The 27,933-nt window shown below is 35.9% G+C and overlaps 2 protein-coding genes across 3 annotated transcripts in view; one reads left to right on the forward strand and one right to left on the reverse strand.

Annotated features, from left to right (window-relative positions):
• ARL13B (ARF like GTPase 13B) overlaps positions 1-27,933 on the forward strand; it is a 75,464-nt gene that overhangs the window by 5,468 nt on the left and 42,063 nt on the right. For both annotated transcript variants that reach the window (XM_080828274.1, XM_080828275.1), the window contains exons 2-3: positions 10,685-10,755; positions 17,189-17,438. In XM_080828274.1, coding sequence (XP_080684400.1) covers positions 10,685-10,755; positions 17,189-17,438 — 321 coding nt within the window. The remainder of the gene's footprint in view (positions 1-10,684; positions 10,756-17,188; positions 17,439-27,933) is intronic.
• On the reverse strand, positions 25,477-26,448 carry STX19 (syntaxin 19). The gene has a single exon (XM_080828295.1). It carries the CDS (start codon positions 26,388-26,390, stop codon positions 25,506-25,508), a length of 885 nt encoding a protein of 294 aa, XP_080684421.1. The 5' UTR covers positions 26,391-26,448; the 3' UTR covers positions 25,477-25,505.

Raw genomic sequence — 27,933 nt, forward strand, 5'->3', positions numbered from 1 at the left:
TGCATTTCCCTCATGATTAGTGACACTGAGCATCCTTTCATGTGCCTGTTGACCATCTCTGTTTTGTTTGGAAAAACTTTTATTTGGGTCCTCTGCCCATTTTTTAATCAGGTTATTTTTTGAGTTGTGTCAATATATATATATCCTAAGCGTTATACATTTGGGACATTAGTCCTTTATTGGATGTATGTTTTGCAAATATCTTCTCTCAGTAGGTTGCCTTTTTATTTTGTTGATGGTTTCTATCTGTGTAAATTTTTAAACAATAAAGATAATACAGAGCTAATTTGAAGCTTCTTTTTATTTTTGCTTTAACATCTTTTTGCTTCATTACATGTTTTTCATGAACCATCTTTTTAAATAGAGTAGTGTGTTGTATAGATTCACCAAAGTATGTTTAATCATTCCTGTTATTAAATATTTAGAAAATTAAAAATTTTTCACTCTTATGAACAATGCTTGGCTGGGCACCCTCCTATAAATATTTTGGAAGTAGAATTTAAGATCAAATGATGATGAGATCAAATCAAAAAGTTTAAGGTATTTGTTATATATTGCCAAATTGCTCTTCAGAAAGGCTTTCAAAAAACAAACCAACAATTATTACTCCTACCAGAAGTGTATAAGGATGCCTTTTCCCGGGCGCCTGGGTGGCTCAGTGGGTTAAAGCCTCTGCCTTCGGCTTAGGTTATGATCCCAGGGTCCTGGGATCGAGGCCCGCATTGGGCTCTCTGCTCAGCGGGGAGCCGGCTTTCCTTCCTCTCTGCCTACTTGTGATCTCTGTCACATAAATAAATAAAAAATCTTAAAAAAAAAAAAAAAAGAATGCCTTTTCCCCTCAAAAAAGTGAGAGTTACCACTTGTTTTTTCCAGGTTATAGGGGGAAATACTGTCCACATTTAGTTTCTATTTTTTTGATTCCTAGTAAAATTATTTTTTCCTTGGATTTTCTTATTTCTTCTTTGGGGAATTTCCCGATGATTTCCTTTGCTGTTTTCCTATTGGGGCAGGTGCATTTTCTTACTGAATTTTCTGAGATTTTAAATGTATATAGTAGTAACCATTTCTCTGTAGTATATATTACAGATATTTTTCTTCCATTTGTTATATTTGTAAATTTTTTATGGTGTTTGAAGCATAAACATTTAACAATTTTTTATTCAAAGACACCATTCTTTTAGTGTAATAATTTGATTATATTCCATTATATGTCTTCAAGATTATATTCACCTATAATTTTACCTAGTATTTTAATATTTTAATTTTAACATTTAAAGCTATTGAAATTTATTCTGTGTATAGAGAACAGCATTTGTCCTGGACGTAGAACCCAAGCCATGGTGCTTAGTATATTCAGTACCTTGTAAGTAGGTCTCGCCCTTGCATATTATTATCTATATACTCTGAACTCCTATTATGTATGCCAGGTAGCATCTAGTTGATGGTATAGTACATATAAAATATAGAACATGCAAAAGTTGAAAGATGATTTCTAAGATTTTTAGCCAGAATAAAAGGCAGGATTTTGTAAGGGGTATAATTTTACTGGGATCTTGAAGAAATTTTGTGCCTCCCAAGCTTTCCAAGGGCATGAATTCAGAAATTTTGTGCTTCCTAAGCTTTCCAAGGGCATGAATTCAGAAATGACCCACCTAAGAGAAGCAGAAAATTAATATCAAGTTAAATGAGAAAAAAAATCGGCAACAAAAATAATGTAATATTACAATTAAAAATAAAAATATTTTCTATTATTTAAAAAGAAAAATATAGTAAGTACTCATGTGCCTACTACCCAGATTTTACAAGTATTAACCTTTGGTTATCACATTTCATTTTCTAAAGAAATAGATAACAAATCTTTGAGGCTCCTTGAACCCTATTCATCTCCTACCATCCCTCCCTAGAGGTAACCACTAGCTGGGAGTACTTTCTTGTCCATTTATGTTTTCTGATGTCATAATTCAGCTTATCAATACTTTACTTCAGATTTATTGGTATATTGCTGTTCACTGTTGTCAGCTGTAAAAGAGACTGAGATGTTACTTAAGCACTGTGGATTAATGCTTTTTGTACATCACTGTGGTGTCTGGTAAAAGCATACTGTGATAGATTGGGCATGTTATCTTTGCTATGAATTTTTTCAATGGGGAAACATTTAGCACCTTAATAGCCATCATTTTGGTTTAAATAAATATAACTGTAAATCCTAGACCGTTTATAGAATTTGCTGAGTTTTTAATTTGTTAATTAGGCTGTACACACAGATTAGAAAGGATTATCTGATTGCTGTATGCAGAACTGGAATGTTTTACATTTCTTTTTAAACCCCTAGGGCTTCTTGTCTATTCTTAGTAAGAAGTTTAGAATTTTAGGATAAAAAGGGACCTAGAGACATTCTGATTCTACGCCTTTATAATTTTAGAAATGAACAAATTGACACAAAGATTTTGACTTATGATTTCAGAACTAGCATATGACCCCAAGTTTGGTCCCCTATTTATTAATGGTCCATAAATTTAGATAGTGATTTTGATGTAATATTATCCTGGACTCCACAATCTGAACTAAAATGTCAGAAAATAGTGCGTTTGTACAATAAAATCACACCATAATTTTTTGGGGGTAAACTTTTTTATACTGATTTTTTTTTTTTTTTGTGGTAGGTTTTTTTTCTCTCTCACACACATTTATCATTAAATAGTGTTCCCAAGTCTTTTTTCCTACATGTGTTTATGCTACTTTTTAAATTTAGAACTTGTTTTATATAGTTCTAAATATTTTCTGTAATACTCATTTGATGTGGTTTTTTTTTTAGTGTTTTGGTGAAATAGTTGTTTTTCTTTTTTTAAGATTTTATTTTATTTATTTGAGACAGAGAGAGAACATGGGCCCAAGGAGAGGGGCAGAGAGAATGGAAGAGTGAAAAAGCGACTCTTCTCTGAGTAGGGAGCCCGATGTGGGGCTTGATCCCAGGAGCCTGGGATCGTGACCTGAGACAAAGGCAGCATCTAACTGACTGAACCGCCTAGGTGCCCCCAAAATAGGTTTTTTTTTTTCTTTTAAGATTTTATTTATTTTTTTGACGGAGACGGAAACACAGCGAGAGAGGGAACATAAGCAGGGGGAGTGGGAGAGGAAGAAGCAGGCTTCCTGCTGAGTGAGAAGACTGTTGTGGGACTCTATCCCAGGCCCCTGGGATCATGACCTGAGCTGAAGGCAGACGCTTAATGACTAAGCCAACCAGGCGCTTGAAAATAGTTTATTTTTTACTTGCAATGTATTTTTGAAGTTAGAAATAGTTTTTATGTAGTTATCTCATTTGAAGCATTGTCTCCTTAGTTGACAAGTCAGGAAGTTTAGAATTGTAGATGTTCAAATGATTGCAATAATGTCACTCAATAAAAATTAAAAATTCAAATTCTTTCTAAGTTCAAAACTCCGGTATTATGTTGCTTATATTTCTGGTATATCAAATCGTATATCTATTATATAAAAAGAGACTCTGAGATCAAATGTATAAAACAAGCTTTTGACCCTCTTAATCCCTACTTTTAATTTTTTTTAAAGATTTTTATTTATTTATTTGACAAGAGAAGAGATCACAAGCAGGCAGAGAGGCAGGCAGAGAGAAATGGGGAAGCAGGCTCCCTGCCGAGCAGAGAGCCCAATGTGGGGCTCAATCCCAGGACCCTGAGACCATGACCTGAGCTGAAGGCAGAGGCTTAACCCACTGAGCCACCCAGGCGCCCCTAATTTTTTTTTTTTTTTACTCAGAATTCTTTCACTTTTAAAAATCTTTCTCACTGTTAATTATTACCTTGAAACCTTGAACACGTAAATGCTTTCTGAAAACTTAAGCCAATTTGATGTAAGAAGATAATTTTTTAAAAGGATTTTATTTATTTGTCAGAGAGAGAGAACACAAGCAGGGATAGCAGCAGGCAGAGGGAGAAGCAGACTCCCTGCTGAGTGAGGAGCTAGATGCAAGACTTGATCCAGGATCCTGGGATCATGACCTGAGCTGAAGGCAGCCACTTAACCAACTGAGCCACCCAGGCATCCCGGAAGATAGATAATTTTAATTATATTCTCTAAGATTGAGCTGTCACTTTTATGTGAAGATTTATATAAATTAAATCCATTGTAGTACTTTATCAACTGAAAGTTATATATTTTAATTTTACTTAATATTTACTCAGCAAATGGGGGAGTTAGAAAATATATTATGCTATTTCATTCAGTAAAGATGCTTAATGTGTGCCCAGGACATTTGATGCTGGGGCTACAGAGTTGATTGACAAGTTCTAGTAGAGGACACTGTAAGAAGTTGCATAAGAAAGTTAATATCTGTTTGCTGTGGTAGCAAAGAATCGTCAGGAAGGACAGAAAAGATGAGGGGAGTACCTTGATTAGTAGGCCTGCTGAGGAGGGCAGAAGAGGAGGCTACAGAGTTTAGATTTAATTTTGTTTAAGGATTTTAAGCAGAAAAATGCCATAGTTAGATTTTCATCAATATCATGGTTACGTTTTATTAACAGCATGCTATTCATGTTAGAGTACCTGTATTACATAATCTACTTTCTATTAGGTCCATGAACTAAGTTATGATTATGATAGACCTAAATCTGTAAGGGAAACGTCATGATACTCTGATGAAAATGAGCCACACTACTTGGCTATCTGATGTATACCTGTGTGCATATATATAAATGTCAGTAAATTATAGGCTAAACAAAATGTTTCAAGTTATCCTTTAAAATAATAATAATATTACTGTTCTTACAAACCATTGTATTTAAACTTCCCATGGAAACTGCTCTTGACTAACTTTTTATGAGCATGTAGGGATGGGTAACTTGTACCTGCTCTACTTACAGGGATGATATGAATATAAATGATAGGGTAAAGTAGCTTTGAACTATTAAGACATACTGTATGAATTCAAAGCATTGGATATTGCAGGGTTTGGGAAAAGATGAGAGCATTTAATACTGAGTTACTTAATTTGGGGCAATTACCAAAAAAATACTTTAATTTTACAAAACTTTGCAGTATTTGATACTGTTTATCTCCTAAGCCTTCTGGATCCTAGTCCCAATGCTGCCATTTCTTTGGTCTTCTCATTTCTTTTTTACTACAGTTTTAAGGGTTTCTTCAAAGGTTCTCAGGGTTCCATGCCCCCCTCACTCCTGGCTCTTCTTCATATATTCTCCCTCGGATCTTTCATCTGTTCTCATAGTTTTAATTAATTAATTAATTAATTAATATGTCTCATAAACCCAGGACAGATCTCTCCTTCAGCTTCAGACTTCAGTGTGAGATGAGTGAGCACTGTCAAAATGTGTAAAACTGAACCCATTCATTTTCTTCTGTAATCTGGTCCCTGCCTGTTCTGTGTTCTCATCTCATGGACTTCCTGTTTGGAATTTTATGCTGTAATAAGAATAGCTATTGGTTGAGCACTTATTTTTGTGGCACAGGCATTGAGCACTTTACTTTGGTTGTCATATTTCATTTAACCACATCCCTATGGGGTGGATGTTATTATTAACTCATTTTACTGATAAAATTCTGTGATGTTAAATAACATAGCCCAGGTCATACATGCTTGGAAGTGGCAAATATTGGACTTGAATACAGATCTAATACCAAGCTTGTGGCAATCTATCAGATCGCACACAATCCCTGTTACTTGTTACTAGAACAAACTTACTATCCATCTTAAAATACTGCCAAGTGCTTTCCATCTCAGCCTTTCTAGTTTGATATATAATTAATGACTGAGGGATAACTGTGATAAGAGTGAAGTGATCACTTTCAACTGCTGGGAAAGTCACATGAATAACTATTTGTTGATACTAGTTCCTAAGGTAGCAGTATATCAAGTTTACTTTAGACTCAAAGTGTAGTTCTGTTGTGTGGTGATTATGTGTGCGTCTAACAAACGTGTCCTCCTTTTGTTTAAGGTTGCTCTGCTGAGGTGTACTCTTAACCCCTAGCTTTAACGACTCTACACCCTGCCAGTTCTCCTCCCCTCCTTGGTGTAGTATCTTCTCGGGCAGTGTTCTCAGTCTGGAATCTCTTCATCCTACCATGTATCTTCACCTTCCCCTTGCCTGGCAAACTTATTCTGTTTTAACAGCTTCGCTGAGGCATTGCCTTGTGTAAGAAGCTTCCCTGACCTTCTGTATCTCTAGGCTGGATAAAGTCCTCTTGCTCTGTATTACTTCAGTATCTTGTATATATAGATGAGCATATTTAACTGTCATAGTGTCACAATGTACTAATATTAGTTCTTCTATTTATTATTATTGTCTCCTGCCACTATCATGTAAGTTTAGTAGGGAAGAATTTCTGTATCTGTTGTTTATTTTGTACTAATATTTGTTTATGTTTTAGTCATTCTCATTAGAAGATGAGTATTCTGAGATAGAAAACCATGTCCCAGGTATTTTTGTGTCCATAATGCCTGTTGTCTGACCAAATGACTTGTTTTTATTGTTAGTATCAACTTTTCCAGACACTATAAACCTAAGCACACTGTATATATATATTTTATTTTCAATTGAAGGGTTAATGTATTTATTTGATCAGTAAATCATAAGGTTAAAAAAAGATACAGTGTCTTCCATCCTTTTGTCATAGGCACAGTGAACTGTTCCCAATCAGTGGTAATTTACCATATTTTAAATAGCTATAATGACATATTTTAACATGTGTTAGAGTGTACATCTTCATTTTTTAAAGGGCATAGGATTTTGAGTGTTAGGTGAATGTTAACCTTTTAAATCCATTCTGTTCTGAAAGTATAAATTTAATGTTTTGTTAATCAGACATTGCAGTAATTCATGCTGTGATTTTCATTTGTACTGTTAATGTTATGTTTATTCATTAAGACTTTAATTACCTCCAATATTTAATTAAAGTCATGTTTTCAAGTATATGGTGTTGATCTAAAAAATTAACTACTTTCAAGATTGTCAAAGTAAAAAAGAAATCCAGAGAGACTTATTTTGTGCCATTCTCAGCATAATTACAATTTTCCAATGTGTTATTTTCATGTTTGAAGGACTTTTTTGTTTGAACCTATTATTCTATTAAAAAAGGAAAGTTTTTAAGGTAAAAAGCTAATACCCTTGGTAGCAAGCTTTAAGAGCATTATTTCAAAATGTGTAATAGCAATTATTTAGAATATTTTTCTAGCTGGAATCTTGACAAGAATGGAGAGAAAACAGAAGATGCAACCTGTGTAATAGAGAATGAAAGGCCATTTCCTTAAAAAAGTCTATTTGAGGTTTTTCACTTTGCCTCATAAGGCATAAGAAAACATCAGTTCCGTGATATTCCTAGGAACTGCTAACCTCGCTGCAGTTGGTCTTCGTTGACCTCTAGAGTAGGTATGGTTGCCTGCCATCTCTTCCTGTGGCTGCCTGTGCTTTCCCATGAAAACAGTAATCACACATACCTATCTAACACCTGTTTTCTTGTTCTCAGGTGGGCTAGGAATTGTGGATGTTTTGTTTGCTGCTGTATACAAGGTGTTTAATAAATATTTATAGGATAAAGGAATCAAATAAGCATAATGTGGGCATTCTGTTCTCCAGTAGTAATTGTTTTGGTTCATGGTCATGTTTGAAGCATGGTAGATTTTTAAATACATTATAAATTTTCAGACGGCAATTGAATTAGTTTTAATATTATTTTAATCTAGTTCATTGTATATCTAGTAATTTGAGTTACCTAAAATATTATATAAATGCTACATTACCCATTTCTTTTGGATAGACATTTACTATATTTTGCTTAGGAAATTATTTTGCATTTAAATCTTTTTTTTTTTTTTTTAAGATTTTATTTATTTGAGAGAGAGAGAGCACAAGCAGGAGAGTAGCGGAGGGATAGGGAGATGCAGGCTTCCTGCTGAGCAGGGACCCTGATTCAGGGCTCAATCCCAGGACCCCAGGATGATGACCTGAGCCAAAGGCAGATGCTTAACCAACTGAGCCACCCAGGCACCACATAATTTGTACTTAAATCTTATTTGATATTTAGTAGTTGTGAATTCTTCAAACAAAATAATAATGTTATACTCCAGAATATTGCACTGCTTCCTTAAGTAGTAAACGCATATTGGGGCGCCTGGGTGGCTCAGTGGGTTAAGGCCTCTGCCTTCAGCTCAGGTCATGATCTCGGGGTCCTGGGATCCATCCCCGCATCGAACTGTCTGCTCAGCGGGGAGCCTGCTTCCTCCTCTCTCTGCCTGCCACTCTGCCTACTTGTGATCTCTCTCTGTCAAATGAATAAAATCTTTAAAAAAAAAAAAAAAGAAGTAAACACATATTTTTCACAGTTGATAATGCAGGTGTAATTTCTACATGTGTAGAAGTATCCAGAACTCACATACTATCTCAGCTCCTTAAATTCATAATCTGTCATGGTTCTCTTTGGCATTCCCACTGACCCTCCACTGACCAACTAGGGTTGGGGTATGGCGATGCTGCTAATTGTGGCTTACTTTATTTTTGCACTGATTCAAGCTTAGATATACTTCCATTTATTCCTCATGGTGGGTAGAGACAGTTAAAACTTTTAGAAGACTATGGCTCCTGGATGAAAAAAGAAGTTAATATGGAGAGTAAATCAACTTTATACACAAAAGCCAAAGTCCTCACCTACGAGGCCGTCCATGATCTGGCCTCTGATGTATTTCTGAGTCCTGTTGTTCTTCCCTGCTCCATTCTCCCTAGGTTTTACCACATTGGCGTGCATGCCGATAGTAGAACATTCCTGCGTGCCCTCACATTAGTGCCTTTGCCCTAGATATTCTCTCTTTACCCAGATATCTGCACGACTAACTCCTTCCTTCAAGACGTTGCTCCGATTTTACCTTCTCAGTGAGGCCTGCCCATCTCACCAGACATAAAACTGCAACCCAGCTCCCATCCCTACTGCTGCCTCCCTCTAGCCAGCTTTACTGTATATTCTTTTTTCATAGTATGTAACCACCTTCCAATATAGTTATAATGTACTTAGTTCTTATATTTATTAATGTATTATTTATAATATTATAATATTAATAAATAAATATTGATTAATTCCTGCCAGCTAACATGTATGTTTAGTAAGGGAAGAATTTCTGTATCTGTTTTTGTTTGTTTTCTTGTTGTAGTAGTTACTTTAATAAACAGGCATATCTTAAGTACCTAGAACACTGGTGTCTAGTGTACAGAAGATGATCAGTAACTGTTTGTTTAGTAAATGACCAGTTTGGTTTTTGCAAGACCAAGTTTGTTTTTCCTCAATGTATGACCCATAACTGGACTGCCTTACACCTTCAGCTCTGTCCTTTGTTTTTGTTATATGGATCCTTTGACTACATCTGGAATAAAACAAAAACAAACAGATCCAAGATCCAAGAGAGTCAGAGCTAGAGAGAAAAAAGAAGACCCATTCTTAACATCTAAGTTTTGTGGTTTTTTTTTTTTTTTTAACCCTTTTTGGGATGATTGTTAGTGTAGAATGACTTGGCAGAAACCCTGAAGAATGTGGCCCCATGGCTTTAACATGACACCCATGTTATGCTGTGGCTTTCTCTCTCTATTCCCAAATCTATGGTTTTAATGAATGGTCTTACCTCTTATATGTATGATGGCTCAGCCTGAAACAGAAATGCGCTCTAGTGGGGGACTGTATTGCCAAGATAATAGGACTGTTATAATAGGTTTGTTCCTTTATACCTATCCCCTGTTTAAGAAATTTCTAGGTGTTAAGTGATTTAGGTTCTGGTTCTGACTCTGTAAGCGACTCATTGTCTTACAACTCTGGGCTTATGTTTCTTCAACTGTAAAATTGAACTAGACTTTTTTTTTTTCCCTGATTATGTGAAGTTTAGCTATATCATCAAAAAGATTTCAAGTTTTATAATTGTAGGAACCCTTTTTCAAAATATGTTAGCACTTAAGTTAATAATGACGTTATTAAAGTGTATTTAAGATATATACTTGAGGGTGCCTGGGTTGCTCAGTTGGTTAAGCGACTGCCTTCAGCTCAGGTCATGATCCTGGAGTTCCAGACCAAGTCCCTCATCGGGCTTCCTGTTTAGTAGGGAGTCTGTTTCTCCCTTTGACTCTCCCCCAACTTGTGCTCGCTCTCTCTGCCTCTCAAATAAATAAATAAAATCTTAAAAAAAAAAAAATTTATACTTGATGAGGTGCTAGATATCTAAAAACAAAGGTGAGCACACCAGTAGTGCCTAGAACTTAACAATAATTGTTTTCTTATGTATTTCACAAGAAAAAAACAGATTCGTGATAATTCTTAGAATTCAGTTAACTAGAAAATTGAATCTTTAGCCATGATAAATAACTCGTGTTAGAATCCTTCTCTCTTCCTTCTTTCTCTTCTCCTATTCTTTCTCTACCTTTTGCCCAATCTCTTGTACAGTTTTCTTTTCTCTTTTTTCTTTTTTGCTGATAGAACTAAAGGATGACACTTTAAAGGTATTTCTCAAGAATTTTGCTTTTGGAATCTATTCTGTTCATTATTGAACTGCTTGGGGTCCAGCAGATTATCTTATACATGGTGGATGCTCCTTAAATGTTGCTTGAATGAATGAATTTACTTTTATTTTTCTCCAATATTGAATTAATTCAGAAAGTGATTTTTAAATTTTTATCATTTTAAGAAAGGTGACTCTTGTGATGGTGGGACTTGATAATGCTGGGAAAACGGCAACAGCAAAGGGAATCCAAGGAGGTAAGCAGAAAATACATATTATTAAACTATTCTGAATTATTTATTTATGTAAATTGCTTTATTACATATTTATTTGGTATAGATTGTATACACTCCCTTACTTTAAATTCTTAGTATGCTTGTGGCTAGTATGGTGAATAGACTCTAGTTTAAGAGTACCAGCCTGTTAACATGTTTCAGATTTGAGTAAGTGCAGAGATGCAGAGGATCCTTGAGGTCTTTGATCAGATAAATGGGATCACATCTGTCTTCTTAGCACCAGAGGGAAAAAGCAAAAAAAGGACATGTCCTGCCTTGAAGGATACCCATCTTCCACTTAACATTCTCTTGGCCAGAATTTAGTCACAAGGCTAAGGATGAAAGAAAGGGAGGTAGAAATATAATTAGCTAGCACAACTCTCTTTGTATGTCTTGATTTTTTTTAATATGATTTGTGACTTTTATAGTTATGATAAAATTGTGGCTTTTTCCTTATCAAATGGTTTTATGTCATTTATATTACATTTCATTCATTGTATTTATTTAGTTACTCTTAATTTAATACTGTATACTACAATATAGAAGCAACTGTGCTGGTGAGTTTGTTGTACACCCAGGAGATGTGGCCAAACATCTTATGGGTATGAATTGGGAAAAAACTTAACATATATTTGTGCTGAAAAAGGATGTTTCAACAAGATATGGATACCAAATAGTTAGGGGGGCTTTTATTTATGGGAGTTTATGAAATAAAATTAACACTTTGCAAAACTTGCTGTTGGAGGAAAATGTTTTGTCACCATATATTCTACTATGTAACATGAGATGTAAATTATATATTTTTGTCTTTGGATTCTTGAAGTCCTTTTGTGTGTACCCTTCATGCTGTCTCCTAGGTTATATCCTCACAGAGCACTCATTGTCATCATCTAAACTAGGGGTGGCAAACTTCTTTTGTAAAGAGCCAGATAGTAAATATTTTACACTTTGGGGGCCATGCATTCTTTTTCCCAGCTATACAACCATGGCATAGTATGAAAGCAGTCATACCCAATATATAAACAAATAAGCATGGCCATGTTCCAATGAAACTTTGTTATGGACACTAAAATTTGATGTATTATGAAATACTGTCTTTTTTATTTTTTCATAATTACTTAAAAATAGAAAACACAATCTTTGCTTGAGAGCCATATGAAAGTAGATAGTGAGCCAGATTTGGCCTTCAGACCGTGACTTCTCATCTAAGCATCTTTACTTCTTCCATTTCTTCAGTCTTACATTCAAGGGAGAAGAATCTAAGAATCAGACTGTCTACTTTGTTGTGTGTACTTAAACATCCTCTTTCCATTAGGATCATTCTCTTCTGATTTTCATCTCTGTGTTTCTATCAGTTTCTTTTTCTGAGTTTAGAAAATACTCAGGTTGTTATATCATGAACAGAAAGTCAAAGCTGTCTTCAACTTTGAGCTTGTTCTTCATCTTGTTTATTTATTCTTTAGCCTACTCTTGTGACTGATTTCTTACCTTTTTTTCTTTTTTTAAGCTTCTAATTATATAGAACTAGATGAAGTTTTCCAATGGCACTGTTTCATGCCTTTGTGTTTGTTTATGCTATTCCCACTTGTCTTTTTTTTTTTTTTTAAGATTTTATTTATCTGACAGAGAGAGCGAGAGAGCACTAGCAGGGGGGACAATGGGGAGAGAGAGGGAGAAGCAGACTCCCCGCCCGAGCAGGGAGCCAGATGTGGGGCTCGATCCCAGAACCATGGGATCATGACCTAAGCCGAAGGCAGATGCCTATCTGAGCCACCCAGGCGCCCCTCCCACTTGTCTTATTAGAAAGAATATCTGCTTATCTTTAAAGCAGAGTATCTATATATTTCTAAAGGTAGATTTTTGTTACATAGTCTCGTTCTTCATGAAGTCTTTTCCACCTCCTGCTACCGTTAGCCATTACCACCACCATCAGTAGATATGACTACTTCCTGTGCTTTGGCCTATACTTACTTATACCTAATTGTATCACTACTTAAGTTACTCCTTCATTCATGCATCTCTTACTCATTCTGGTGTCCCAGTTCAGCCATGCCTTATGTTTAATATAGGTAACCTTCTTCCAACATTTTTGCCATGGCTTCTACTCTTCAGCTTTTTTCTGGTTTGTCTCAGTTTATTTTCTTTCTTCTTTTTTTCCCCCCTCAGTTCTTTTGAGACATATCTGCTTCTTTTCTAAGTGCAATGTCTAAATCCATACCCTCAGTGTCTTTCATCTAGAACGCGATAGCTTCCTAATCAGAGAGTACTTTTCTTATGTTGACCTTTGCTTTTTCGATCAACTTCCCTTCTTTATAGCTATCAAAGTGATTGTATTAGTTGGATGTAGGTTCAGTTGTCCTAACAGAGACCTAAAATAACAATGGCTTAACAAAATAGAATTTTATTTCTCATAATAGGGCACACAAAAGTAGTGTAGGCCTACCATAATAGCCCTATGGTGGTAGAGACTCAAGTTCCTTCTCCTTTTTTTTTTTTTTTTTGCCATTTATAGTGTTCTCCTTTGCCTTTCTAGTCCAAGGTGCCTAACTAATGTGCATTTTAGCAGGAAGGAAGAAGTAACGGGGAAGGGAGGCCATTTTCTTTTCTTTTAAGGACATGAACTAGAAGCTGCTGTATCATTTCAGTTCAATGCCATTGACTAGAACTGGTGGTATTCTGGAGCTGGCTCCTACTTGCTCTATTGGCTTATATCAGCTATCTAGAGCCAGGTAGGTACATCTCTTCCCAATTATGTGTTCAGGTACCTCACACTAGTTTGAAATTGGCCATAGTGGGAATATTCATACCACGGAAAATGACAAACAGTACATATCAAATTTCCCCAGAAGTGGTTAAACATTTAACTCTACACCACTAGCTCACTATCTAGAGTATGCTTTAATAGCCATCCCTCGCTACCACAGAGATGGGGGATTGTAGTCTTTATCCTAAATAGGTATGTACTTAGCTAAAAAATCCAGGATTCTCTTGACTATCCAGTGCTGTTTCCTAATAGTTTCCAAGAAATGATTGTTATTTGGGTGGCAAATTTTTCTTTGTGTAAATTGATCCCTAGTTTTGTTGGATATTAACGTAACTTCATTATGTTATAGGTATTTATGTTTCTACTTTTCTCCTCTATGTAAGAGCTCTGTAAGATCAGAAGATGGATCTTGTTATTGTGTATGTAGGACACTGCATAGTGCTTAGCATACAATAGATGATCAATAAATAAGTTATTGATTATATATTTTCACTTTCTCTTGGGATTTCTAGAGATTACTTTACTGTATATCTAGAGATATACTTTACTGAAATCCTCAGGACTGGGGACCATTTGTCTCTGTACCTCTGGTTCTTGTATGATACCTGATCTATAACAGACCCTCAATAAATGGCTATTAGCATGAATGGATGGATAAGTGTATGGAAGGATGAAAGGAAGGATGTTGAGGACAGTAGCTTCAGCTGTCATGGCAGTCTGGTGTTATAATATTGAGCTGCTATATACTTTGTACTAAGTACTAAGGATACAAAGTAGATCCTAGATACTGGGAAGGTACAGGCTATTGTGAGGACCAGCAAGAAGACAGAATATTATGATAGAGTGTGTAGGTGATACTGCAAGTAGAATGAAATCATTAGAAAGGATTTATAGGGAAGTTGTATCTAGAACATTTAGTCTTCAGTCTTGAAACACAGAATCATAAATAGGACCCAGAGGAGAGGATAGAGAAGTCAGGGAGGAAAGTCATTTAATGTCTTAACCTGGATTTGAATCCTGGCTCTGCCTACCATGTTACCTTGAAAAAATTACCTAATCTGAATTGGTTTTCTGGGAATGTTGCCATCGTTTTATCTGCATTGCTCTCCTTTGCTTGGAATGTTCTCTGCCCCCTTTATTATAATTATGTAGTTTTTAATACTTCTTTTTTTTTTTTTTTTCATGGCCTTTCTGAAGCCTTTGTATACCATAGCTTCTGCCACCCTCCTCTTTAATGTTTTCCTCCTGAATGCCTGTGGTCTTAGTTTGGGCTGTTGTACCCATATCTTAGACTGGGTGGCTTAAACAAGTTGTTTCTTACAGTTCTGGAGGTTGAAAGTTGTGAAGTTGGGGTGCCAGTATGGTTGGGTTCTTGATGCAGGTCCGCTTCCTGATTTAGACAACCATCTTCTTGCTACAACCTCATGTGGTGCAGAGAGACAGAAAACAAGCTCTCCTGTGTCTTCCTGTAAGTGTACTAATCCCATTATAGGAGCTGCACCCTCATGACCTCACCGAAAGCTAATAACCTCCCAAAGGCTCCACCTCCAAATACCATCTCACTGGGGATTAGGGTTTCAACACAGGCTTTTGCAGGGGGAGGGGAGAACAAGGACACAGGACACAGGACACAGGCATGTAATCTGTAACATCCTCACATTATCCTCTTGAGTTTTTTCATAGAAATATTGGTTCCTATGTTATTTCAATTAATATGTATCTGTCTTTATTCTACTATATGTTCTTTGAGGACAGCAACCTTATCTTATTCATCTTTATATCCTAATGCATAACAAAGTCCTGTACTGAGTAGGTGTCTGTACGTGTTAGTTTTCTTATCCCTGTTCCAGCATTGTTAATTTATTTTCATTGATAATTTTCTGGGAATACTTCTGAAATCATGCTCAAAGACAGCTGCCTGTTTTAACTAAGAAAACCAGTTCTGGCCTGGACTAGATCCATGTTTTTAAATGTCTAGTGTAATCCTGTTTTGGGAGTATCATTCTGCTTATATTTCTTCTAAACTTTTTTCTCCTAGATAATGAAGGTCTTAGAAAAATGTGACTTGTAATGTCTCTTTTAACTCTCTAGGGAGCTGTTTAAACTGTGCTAAGGTACTTGCTGCCTGGGAGTAGTACCCTGCAGATCTGTTTTCCAGTCACACCTAAATCTAGCAGCAAATGCCTTTCAAATTTATCTTTGTAATAGCAAATGTTTTGCTGAATATAGGAATGATAAGACCATCTACAGCAGCGTTATTCAGTAGAACTTTCTCCAGTGATAGGAATGTTCTATATGGCCTCTGTCTAGTAGTAGGGTGGGCCACTAGCCAATTTGGCTTTGAGCACTTTAAATGTAGATAGTACACCGGAAGAATTGAAATTTAATTTAATTTTAATTGATTTTAATTTAAAAAGCCTCGTGTAGTTTGGGGCCATTGTATTGCCCCAGGTATAAACAAAGTCCAATAGAGTACTGTTTGTTGTGGATTCTGGTGATGAAGAGAGAGTGAAAGAGATAAACGTGGAGTTTTCTTCATAGCCATTGAGTCATCAGGTTCTGTTAGTCTTTCTTGAGTTCTGTCTTTCCATTCTTTATTTTCATATCTGTCTGAAACGTGGCCATCACTCTCATTTCTAGCCAGTTCTAGAGACTTTGCAAAGAAGTTTCTTAATAAAGCACTACTTTAGTCACCTTAATTATATTACTGGTCTACTGACATACTTCCCTGGCTCCCAGTTCTCTCCAGAACCCTCTTCAGTCTGCATTCACAATCTTAAGGGTTTGCTCCAACTGCAACACTCAATTTGTTTGTACTTTCTTGCCTTTGCTATTTCTTCTGTTACTTAGATCACTCTTAACGTAGCTTTAAGGTCTAAGTCTCAGCTCTCAGTTCAAGTCTTCTTGAACAGTAGTTGTCTTTTTAATCTTATTACCATTCCTTGGCAGTTATGTACACCCTGTACCTCGTTTTTGTTGTCATATATAGAAGTACAGAAAATTTTAATTTTTAATTTATGTAAACATCCTAAGCATGTTCCTGTGGAAATAATGAAATCTACTCTATATCTGCAAGCTGCCCTGAAAAGTTTCTTTATTCCAATTCTAATTTTAATTCAGTAATTAAAGAAATGCAGTCTACTCATCATAGCTTCTCCCATTTTTTGGTTCTTCTCAACTATTCTCTAAATACTCAGTTTTTCTTTATAACTTCACAGAGCTTGTAATGGTCTCTGGGGATGACTGTGGTGTTGAAGGGTTGAAATTTTTATTACTTGTAATTTAAGAGAGACAATAGCCTCAAAGGCAAGAGTTCATTCATTTACTCATTCTACAGGTATTTATTGGTTACCTGTTACATGGTAGGCATTATTCTAGGAGACAGGGTTATGTCAATATAAAACAAATAAACAAGGAAGAAATTTTTTATCTGCATGGAGCATAAATTCTAGTTGGATATTTTATAATATCTACCCTTCCGCCAAACCAGTATACTTAGATATAAAACTTAATGTGTAAGCAAATAATAAACATTCCATTTAGTACTAAATTATGATGAAAACTACTTTTTATGTCATTTAAGTTGTGAAGTTACATTGATGTTATTAATTTAAAGTCTAAAGATTGTTTCTTTTTTATCATTTGAAACAGAGTATCCTGAAGATGTAGCTCCTACTGTTGGCTTTTCCAAAATTGACCTTAGACAAGGAAAGTTTGAAGTCACCATTTTTGACTTGGGAGGTGGAAAAAGAATTCGGGGAATCTGGAAGAATTACTATGCTGAGTCCTATGGGGTAATATTTGTTGTGGATTCCAGTGATGAAGAGAGAATGGAAGAGACAAAAGAGACAATGTCAGAAGTGCTAAGACATCCTAGGATATCGGGAAAGCCTATACTGGTGTAAGTAACGTTGCTGTCATTGTAAACGCAGAAGAAGTGACATTAGGCAATAAAGAAATTTACCTAAGTTACAAAATAAATAAGCAAATAAGCTAAAACTATCACATCCTAATATAATAAAATGTGGTTAGCTGGGGATTATTCGTATAGTGAGGCCTTGTTTTGGTCTCCTTAGTAATTAAGGATTGAGGCTGTGTTATTAAGAAGAGTTATACTTAGATCTTCTGGGTATTCAAATATAAACTCTTTGTTTTATTTGATAACTTACTTTTTATAAAATTCTGCATTTTGAAATGACCTATTAACAAGGTTCTAGGATGTTTTTCAATTTTTTCCGTCTTTTAATAATTTATGTTTTGTGTTTGTCTTCTTTTTCTTGAAGAGTATTCTTTTTTTTTTAAGATTTTATTTATTTATTTTCCAGACAGAGATCACAAGTAGGCAGAGAGGCAGGCAGAGAGAGAGGAGGAAGCAGGCTTCCCGCTGAGCAGAGAGCCCAATATGGGGCTCCATCCCAGGACCCTGGGATCATGACCTGAGCTGAAGGCAGAGGCTTTAACCCACTGAGCCATCCAGGCGCCCCTCTTGAAGAGTATTCTTATTGGGAAGTTATTTAAAAGGCTTATTCTTCTAAATTTCTAAATGTTTTTTTTTTTTTTTAAGATTTTATTTATTTATTTATTTGACAGAAATCACAAGGCTTTAACCCACTGAGCCACCCAGGCCCCCCTGATTTCTAAATTTTTATTCCTATATTTCCAAATTGAATGTGTGATCTGTGTTGTTATCAGCTTAGTCATGTGCTTATATCATTTTGTTCAGCTGCCTAAACATATTTTAAAAAGTGACAAAGGACTTTTACACCACCTACCCTCACAGCCTTTCTGCACAGTAAACACCAGATGGTGCTATAACTATAGGACATAGAAAAATGAAAGTCCTTTAAATTGCTCTTAAAATCAGAGTGAACTGAATGTATGCCATTGCCTTCTTGTCCCTTTTTCCTCATGCCTGTTTCATTACTGAGGATTAAAAACAACCAATCAGCTTATCATGTGGCTAAATGAGAAATTGTAAGCAGAGTTTCTCAGTGGTCCTCAGCAGTAAATGAACATTTTTAAATGAGGCAGTTTAGAAGCTTTGATTACGCAAAGTAAGACTTTATGGCATCATTTATTAGTACAGATTCTATGGCTTAATTTTTATTTATTTAACCAGTTAGTGAAGTTATTTGATTTGTGTAATCAATTCTCACCTTTATTGAATCTGAAGGAAAGTTTAATAGACATATGTATGAAGAATGAACTGTGTTGAACCCTATAGGCTAAGATTCTCTACACATTTAAGCAAAGAACCAGTGACTTCTAAAGTAAAAGTGTTAATGACTGAGATGACTGCTGCTGATGTGTAAAATAATTGTGTGTTCATTTTTAACCTAATAGTCATTTATTTAATTTATTCTTTCATTCGTTCATTCATGTGTTAATTCAGCAATATTTATTGTGCATTCACTATGTGCTAGGCATTGTTCTGGTGATAGGGATACATTTGGGAACAAAAACAGTATAAATCCATGTATGATCTCAGAAGCTTACATTCTAGGGGGTGGCATACACAATAAATGTAATAAGTAAGTTATATCATACATTAGGTGATAAGAATATTGAAAAATGCAGGTAAAATATCCGGGATCCTATCGTGGTGGAATGGCAGTGGTATGTTACTCTTATAATTAGGATAATCACAGTAGGGTTTTTTTTTTTTTTTTAAAGATTTTATTTATTTGAGAGAGCAAGAATGAGAGAGAGAGAGAGAGAGCATGAGAGGGGGAAGGGTCAGAGGGAGAAGCAGACTTCCCACTGAGCAGGGAGACCAATGCGGGACTCGATCCTGGGACTCCAGGATCGTGACCTGAGCCAAAGGCAGTCGCCCAACCAAATGAGCCACCCAGGTGCCCATCACAGTTGGTTTTGAGGAGATGACACTTGAGGCAAGAGAGGCAATCATCTAGATGTATGTGGAAAAGCTGCGAGGCAAGAGTGTGCAGTTCCTAAGTGACTACAGTTAGCACTGACTAATCAAATAATGGTCAGCAAGAGACCTGCTGTCTGTTCTCTCACTTCTCTCACCTAGTAGATTTTCAGAATAGTGGGTGAAAAACTGGAAGATCACTGACTGGGGGTTGCCTCACCATTACAATTTCGTAGTCAGGGCAATCTCACAAAGACATGAGAATTAACAATGGATACTATAATTTGCTTCTGAAGTATAATATGGTTCCCCATTTGACCAGTTTTTTTCCAGGGGTATTTTACAACCAAAGATTTTTTGTTAATAAAGGTAAACTGCTTTTTGAAATGAGTGTGCTTCAAGAATATACAAAATGTATAAGAAGTACACATTCTTTTTTTTTTTTTTTTTTAAAGATTTTATTTATTTATCTGACAGAGAGATCGAGAGAGCACTAGCAGGGGGGACAATGGGGAGAGAGAGGGAGAAGCAGACTCCCCGCCCGAGCAGGGAGCCAGATGCGGGGCTCGATCCCAGGACCATGGGATCATGACCTGAGCCGAAGGCAGATGTCTAACCATCTGAGCCACCCAGGTGCCCCTAAGAAGTACACATTCTTAATAAATAAACATGTAGATAAGAGTGAGTTCAAAAATACTGGATCAACCACGCGAGCCAATCACTACTAACATTTTGATGCATTTCCTACACACATCTTTGCAAAATCTGTAATGCTTACAGTTGCGTATAATATATAAAATTTTGTATCCCATCTTTTCTTACTTTAAAAAATATGTATATATATTTTAATTTATTTGTTTGTTTTTAAGTAAACTGTCATGACCCTGAGATCAGAAGTCACATGCTCTTCTAACTGAGCCAGTCAGGGGCCCCTGTACCCCCACTTTTTTTTTTAATAAGTTTCTAAATCCTTCTTAAATACCTATACAAAACCTATATTTGGGAATTCTCCTGTTTACCTTTTTCTCTCTGACCGACAAGTAGTTTCTCTTATTGATGTTACTGTCTTAATATCCTTTGAGTCTCTACTTCTCTGTAATCCTCTCTGTAATCCATCTGCACTTCTCCCCTGTGTTTCTGAGAGAAACAGTCTCCTAAGCAGTCTCCCTGCATTCTTGCCCATCTAAATTGCTAGCAGGAGCCTTTTTCTTTATTTGATGTTTTTTAAATTTATAGAATTTGATATTTTACAAGAAAATTTGATGTTTTACAAAACTGGTACATGCTTTAACAAGTGAAACAATGTGGAATATATAAAGACTATGAGAGCTCTTTAAAATACACTCTTGGATAATAAGTGGGAATGACCTCTGGCAGAACCCTGCTAAGCTTAGTGCTGGGACCTGGTGGGTTGTGGAGACAGAGCGGGAGGGTACCTGCATCAGGAGGCAGGCTACAGTGTCCCTTCTTGCACTTAGCTGCTTCCTTCCAGCCCACAAACATCGGGACCTATCATGGGCAAAATTCAGTGACAACATCTAATTTCTTCTCTTCATCCCTGTCTGAGCCTAAACTAGCTGATTTAGGACCCACAGGGCCTCTCAGAAGTCACTTTAGTACCTAGATAACTTTCCCTTTCTACCCTATAATGATGAACAAACAGCAAACAATATAAAATCTCTGAGAAGATTCAGCCATTCAACAGAAATAAATCTGAAAAATTAGAATATTATTTATAATCACAAAATTACAAATTGAGGGAGCCAGGATTCATTCATGTTATGGGAAGCAAAGTTAGATGATCACAGTAGATGGTGCTGGGCAGTCTCTGTCCTGGCCTGACTTGCCTGTGCACACCAGCCTGACAGCAGGCGTCATTGAAAATGAAGCCTCAGCCAAATTTCACTTCATGTCAGACTTGAGGGCTCTCTTGAAAGGTCAGAATCATAGAACATCACCAGTCTTCTGTGTTTTATTAGCTCAGAAATTCTATTTTACTGTTCCATAGCATTTACTACTTAATGAGTATAATATTTTGATTAAAATCTCTGAAATAGTGGTGAAAAGTTGAAAAACCATGGATTTAGAGAGAAGATGGAGAGTCTGGAACCTGGATTCTAAAAGCTGATGTGAATTTGTTTATGACCCTGGCAAATCACTCTACTTCTTTGGACTTAGTGGCTAAATGCCTCTTCTATATTAAAAGTACCTGTAAAATATTGTAATTCTGCTTTTGTATTCAGCTGCTATAATCATATGAACCATACTGTAGGGTATTATAAGAATCCATTTGAGTAAAAAAGTAAAAGTGTTTAAAGAGAGTCAAAATAGATGCTATTCAAATGTTCTGCTCTGGAATCATGTTAACCTGTTTATTTACCTAGAGTTTTCCTTTTACTCTTTTAGCTATAATAGAGATTTACCTTATGCTCTGATAAGGTATGAATTATATTATCTGCCCTTATGTACTTCCTCCATACTCTTCCTTTAACAGTTTATAACTTAATTTTTTAAAAACTAAGATTAGATACTCTGGACAGATAAAGGCCTCTCCAATAGAAAAAAATAAATAACTTTTAGAGTTGTATCAATAGCACTAGAATCAACATAATCCCTAATTTCTTTTTTAGTTGAAATATAGTTGATATATAATAATAGTTTCAGGTGTACAATATAGTGATTTAACAATTATATATACATTACAAAATGCTCACCATGATAAGTATTTACCACCTGTCACCATACAGTTATTACAATATTATTGACTCTATTCCTATGCTGTACTTTTCCTTCCCATGACTTATTTTATAGCTGGAAATTTTACCTATTTCACAACCCCCCCAACCCTCTCCCAGCAGTTAGCCCAAATTTCAAGCTCAACACCTACCAAGAAATTCTTCATAAATAATATAAGGCCCTATTTGTTGATTACTTCTGGAAGGAACTGAGCTGAAGCTTTCCTTTTTTATGGCTGAATCTCCTAATACTGAAAACTGGGATAACTCTGGAGATCCAAGGCTAAAATTTCCTCTCAGGATAATTGTTAGCACATTTGAACTCTTGGAATGATGCCACTTTCTCATTACATACTGTTTTTTTGTTTTTTTTGTTTTTTGGTTTTTTTTTTTTTTGTGGAATTATATGACCTAACTTTGGGCCAAACATTGCAAATTAGATGCTTTGCAACAAAAGTAATATAGAGGAGTTTCACTCAGGGATGAAAACATAATATCTCGGATATGATCTACTAGGTGTTATGAACATTTGAATAAAAAGCATTTTTTGACCCAGAGGTCTTTGCACCTATTATGGCCTCCCAGAACGCTCTGAAATCACATACCTGATCCTGAGTGCATGCGCATTTTTCCTTGGGAGCAGATCCTAGCTCTCATCAAATTCCTAAAGGATTTCATGACCAAAAAATGTTAAAAACTATGGCAGTGAGTTTCCATATTAGGAAAAGCAATAACCAGGGTTTTATTATTACTTTTCCAATAGAAGAGTTTTTTTCTCTAACTTATATGCCTACTTGAGTCACCTTTTTTCTAGACAGTATTATAGGAGAACATTTGCAAATTTCTTTGAGTCCTGTTTATTGTAAGTGCTGAGAAGTTAACTAAAGTTACATATTATCCTGTCATTAGATTTTGAGGAAAATGCATTTTACCAAGTTAGACCTTTAAATAATAAATAGGAGAACCTGGGCCCTTTTGAGATTGCTAGAAACTCTCTAAGTATGCAAATATGGACTGCCTGTCATTAAATCCTGTGGTCCTTAGATGTAGTGGTGAGTCCTTTAACTTAACTATTTTTACCATCTGAAAACCCTGCTCACCCTATGTATAGGGCCCACTGGCTTAAGATTTCTCTTCTTGCAGTGGAACCTTACCAGGCTGTTATCTTCATCAAACTTATTTAGTTATATTGTTGATTTACCTCCAAACTTCCTTACTAAATTCTTCCTTTTGTCTCTACTGGCATCAACCTCACTCTTTGCAGCTGTTGTTCATAGTGAAGCTTCTCAGCTGGTTAACTTCCTAGATAATTTATGCATAAGAAAGCTTCAGAAGTTGCCATCCTTCTCTTCCCCACTTGAATGCACTTTATATAAAAACAATACAACAAAGAAAAACCTGTTGGTAGTGTTGTTAGCAAGGTGTTTTTTGGGGACCATCGGCATCAGCATCAGCCCAGACTTTTTAAATTTTTGAGGGTGTGGCCAGGGAATGCTTCTGGGGTTTTTTCACAGGTTCTCCAGATCATTCTGATGCACAGCAAAAGTTGAGGGCTACTGGTGTAGAGGAAAGTGGGCTTTGGAGTTAGGCCGTGGGCAGCTTACTTGTTCTTTCTGAGCATCCATGTCTACACTTGTAAATAAGAATTTTAGTATCTGTGTTGTCATGTGAGTTTCAAATGATGCATTTAAAGCAGCTAATGCAGTGCTTTATTAATGTTCTGTAAATGTGATGATGGATATGAATAGTTATTGTTGATGATCCGCTGTGCCTGGATGGAGATGGTTTAGGAGAGCAAGTTTTAAAGTGTCTCATCATATGAATTCAGGCAACATGAAGCTTTTGATTACAGAAAATGATATAATTTAGTAGGTGAGAATATGAGCCCAAGTGCTCATAGTAATTTTACCCGTAGATTTCCTAATATTGTACCACTAACACTTAGTTTTTTTTCTCTTTAAGGTAGTAATTTAAATGAAAAAAAAATTACTTTTAGTAACTACTGAGTGTGTGAATAAAATATATATGAAATGTTCAACTAATTAAGTATCCTGTTGTTTTGTTGCTTAGGTTAGGGTTTTTCTTTTTCTTTTTTTTTTAAGATTTTATTTACTTGAGGGCACCTGGGTGGCTCAGTGGGTTAAGCTTATGCTTTCAGCTCAGGTCATGATCTCAGGGTCCTGGGATCGAGGCCTGCATTGGGCTTCTCTGCTAGGGAGCCTGCTTCCCCCGTCTCTCTGCCTGCCTCCCTGCCTACTTGTGACCTCTCTCTCTGTCTAATAAATAAATAAAATCTTAAAAAAAAAAGGTTTTATTTATTTGAGATAGGGAAAGAGAGCATGAGCATGGGGCAGTGGCAGAAGGAGAGGGAGAAACAGACTCACTGTTCGCCAGAGAACCCAATATTCGGCTCCATCCCAGGACCCTGAGATCATGCCCTGAGCTGATGACATACACTTGAACTGACTGAGCTACTCAGGGGTCTGCCTGCCTGCCTGCCTGCCTTCCTTCTTTCCTCCTTACCTTCCTTCCTTCCTTCCTTTTCCTCCCTTTTTTTTTCCTCCCTTCCTTCCTTTCTTTCTATCTGATTTTTAAGTACTCTCTACACCCAACATAGGGCTTGAATTCACAACCCCAAGATCAAGAGTCACATGCTATGCCAACTGAGCCAGCCAACCAGGTGCCCTAGAGTGATTCTGATTAGTTTTAAAATATAACAATGAAAATGATATGTGATACATGTGATGTGTTACTCTGCTATGAATCTTTCTGTGCTTAAGTCTTGCTTTAAAAGCACTATGTGCAGATATAAATACTAATAGAAAATTACTATTTTATAAATCATCTGGAAATAATTATGCCAGTGAATAGTAAATAATACTTAATATTCTCAATTTCTGTGATAAACAGTTTAGAAACAATTATAAACAAGTGTCAGTAAGGTGCTAGATAAAAGGTTATAGTGCAAGTTTAGAAGGGACAGAAGAAATTTATCGCCACCTGATTAGAATTGTTTAAGCAGTTGTCTCTTACTGACACTCATTTTGTTAAGGCATTGAAAGTTAACAAAAATATATACTAGAACTTGATGCCTGAACAGAAATGTTGAGATCACGATCTCATTTTCAGTAGTTAACCTGTGAGTTTTAAATTAACTAACTATACTACTTTTAGTTTAATAAGTGAAGGCTTGCTTTGTCACTGACTTTAGAAGTTTCTGATGTTATAGCAGGTAGGGGCTATAGAGGAAAATCATGACTCAGTAGTGATGAAAAGTATGTGAAGATCTGTAAAATGAAAAAAGACACTGAAACATGGGACATCTTCATTCAAACTGGAAAAAATGTCTAAAATAGCTTCTTTATTTTGAGCCACAGCATGGACAACACCAACAACACAATACCTTACAAGGATTTCTTTTTTTGTATTTTATAGCTAGTCCAAATTTCTCCTTAGTAGTGTTAACATATTCTTTTGTACCGTTCACTATCATTTCAATATTGTTGATACTTTCTCCTTGTTCCTCTACTAAAAGAGATATCTGAATGAAAAGGTCCCTTAAATCCTTTATTTGGTTCTCCAAATTAACAAGTTCCTTGTGTCTCTGTTCTATCTCCGAGAGTTGTGCTTTAGTGATAGTGATTTCTGTAAGTAAGCTTTCATTAAAAACTTCCCATTTTCCTTGATAAAGCATATCATTTACTTCTTCTTCAGGCATTTCTTTTCCAGCAACTTCAAGCTGACGGAGAATAAATGTCTTGCACTTCTCTTGCTTTGCTGCTATTGTGTCATTGTATGTAAACATAGTTCGCTGAAATTGGCGGAACATCGCAGCATGCTGAGATTTAAGTATCCTTGTCACCACTGACGATGGACCATTTTCAGCCTCTGACTTTTTAACTTCTTTTGTTAAATCATCCAGACCTCTGTTAATATGTTCTGCTTGGATTTTTATCCCGTTTGTAATGCTAGACTCTCTCTTAAGTAGACTAAACCTTCTCATTGAAGCCACCAGACTTCTCTGTTGTTGCCCAAATTTTTGAACATCATCTGTCAAATTGTTAATACTCTCCTGTAGTTTTTGAATCTCATGTAGGTGTCTCTCAGCTACAGGCTCTCTTTCATAAATAACTGCTTGCTGCAAAAACACCCCTTGTTCTGCTTCTGTAGTCGACACATGCCTCTCTCTAGAGAGTTCGATTTCTTTTGTTCGTTGCTTTAGTTCTTGAAGTCGGTCTTTCATCATACCTTTCCTCTTAAGAAGCAAAAATAATTGTGTCAAACAAATAAGTTCGGCATTTTCTTTCAATAGCAATTGGCTTCACATAGCTATGTGTGTCTTCCCGAAAAATCCTCTTAGTTTTCTGAAAAGAGGTTGAAAAATTAGAGAAATCACTAAGATTTTCCTCATAAAGATAACTGAATAGGAAAAGTAATGTAAAATAATTTATAAGTTACTGTGCATCTCGTGAGCCTATTGTGAGTCCTGTTTGGTCGAGTGACGTAGCTAAGAAAGCAATGATAAAGATACAGTAGCCCCCAAAATAAGTACTTCAGTGTCATGATACTGTCACATAATAGATTTTTGTGCATACAGAGGATATATCTTAGAGTGGAAGATTTGGCCATATCTTCAAGTTTTAGAAGTAAAAGCACACTCTGAAAATGCCCTTACTACTAAAGATACTGTTCCCAGTTAATTTGGCCTATGTAATGTTAAACTCCTTTTGCTAAATATGCATAATTTAGTTAAAATCAGTATAGTGACAGGGCAGATTCCATTTGAGGGCTTGAAATAATATAGATAATGTTGAATTTATTTTAAAATATCTGAGGCTTCTAGATGGATTAACATTTAACATAGCTTTGTTTTTTTATCCATTGCATACATATGAAAACATATTCTTGGTTTGATTATGCTGGTTTCTCATTCTTAGCTTTCCTTTCAAAGATATCCAGACTTAGAACAAAATTTATATCCATTCATATTAAGTGCTGTTTTTTCCAAACATGAAAATATATGAAGTCTTGTTTTGGGTGCTGGTAATACTGACATCATATCCTATGTTGTTAGTTAGCCACAGGATTAAATTTGGTGTACATAATTTATAAATAGTGATTTATATACATATATGTTTTTTGTATATATATATCAAGTGAAGTGAGTAAGTGGGAAAGCAAACTGGTGCAGCCACTGTGGAAAATAGTATGGAGGTTCCTCAAAAAATTAAAAATAGAGCTACCCTATGACCCAGCAATTGCACTACTAGGTATTTACCCAAATAATACAGACATACTAATTCAAAGGTATACATGGACCCTAGTATTTATAGCAGCAATATCTGCTTCCAAATTATGTAAACAGCCCAAGTGTCCATGGGCTGATGAATTGATAAGGAAGAAGTGGTGTGTATGTATATGTCTGTATATATATGTGTGTGTGTGTATACGCACACACACACACAATGGAAAGTTACTCAGCCATAAAAAAGAGAAATCCTGGCGGCACCTGGGTGGCTCAGTGGGTTAAAGCCTCTGCCTTCAGCTCAGGTCATGATCCCAGGGTCCTGGGATTGAGCCCCACATCGGGCTCTCTGCTCAGCGGGGAGCCTGCTTCCCTCCCTCTCTCTCTTCCTGCCTCTCTGCCTACTTGTGATCTCTGTCAAATAAATACATAAAATCTTAAAAAAAAAAAAAAGAGAGAGATTGAAATCCTGCCATTTGCATTGACATGGATGGAGCTAGAATATATTATACTAAGCAAAATAAGTCAGACAGAGAAAGACAAG

This window comes from Martes martes (assembly GCF_963455335.1).
Source record: "Martes martes genome assembly, chromosome: 1".
Classification (NCBI taxonomy): Eukaryota; Metazoa; Chordata; class Mammalia; order Carnivora; family Mustelidae; genus Martes; species Martes martes.

Coding starts and splice junctions, on each gene's coding strand:
- STX19 (XM_080828295.1), bottom strand. CDS start 26,390: ATGATGAAAGACCGACTTCAAGAACTAAAGCAACGAACAAAAGAAATC.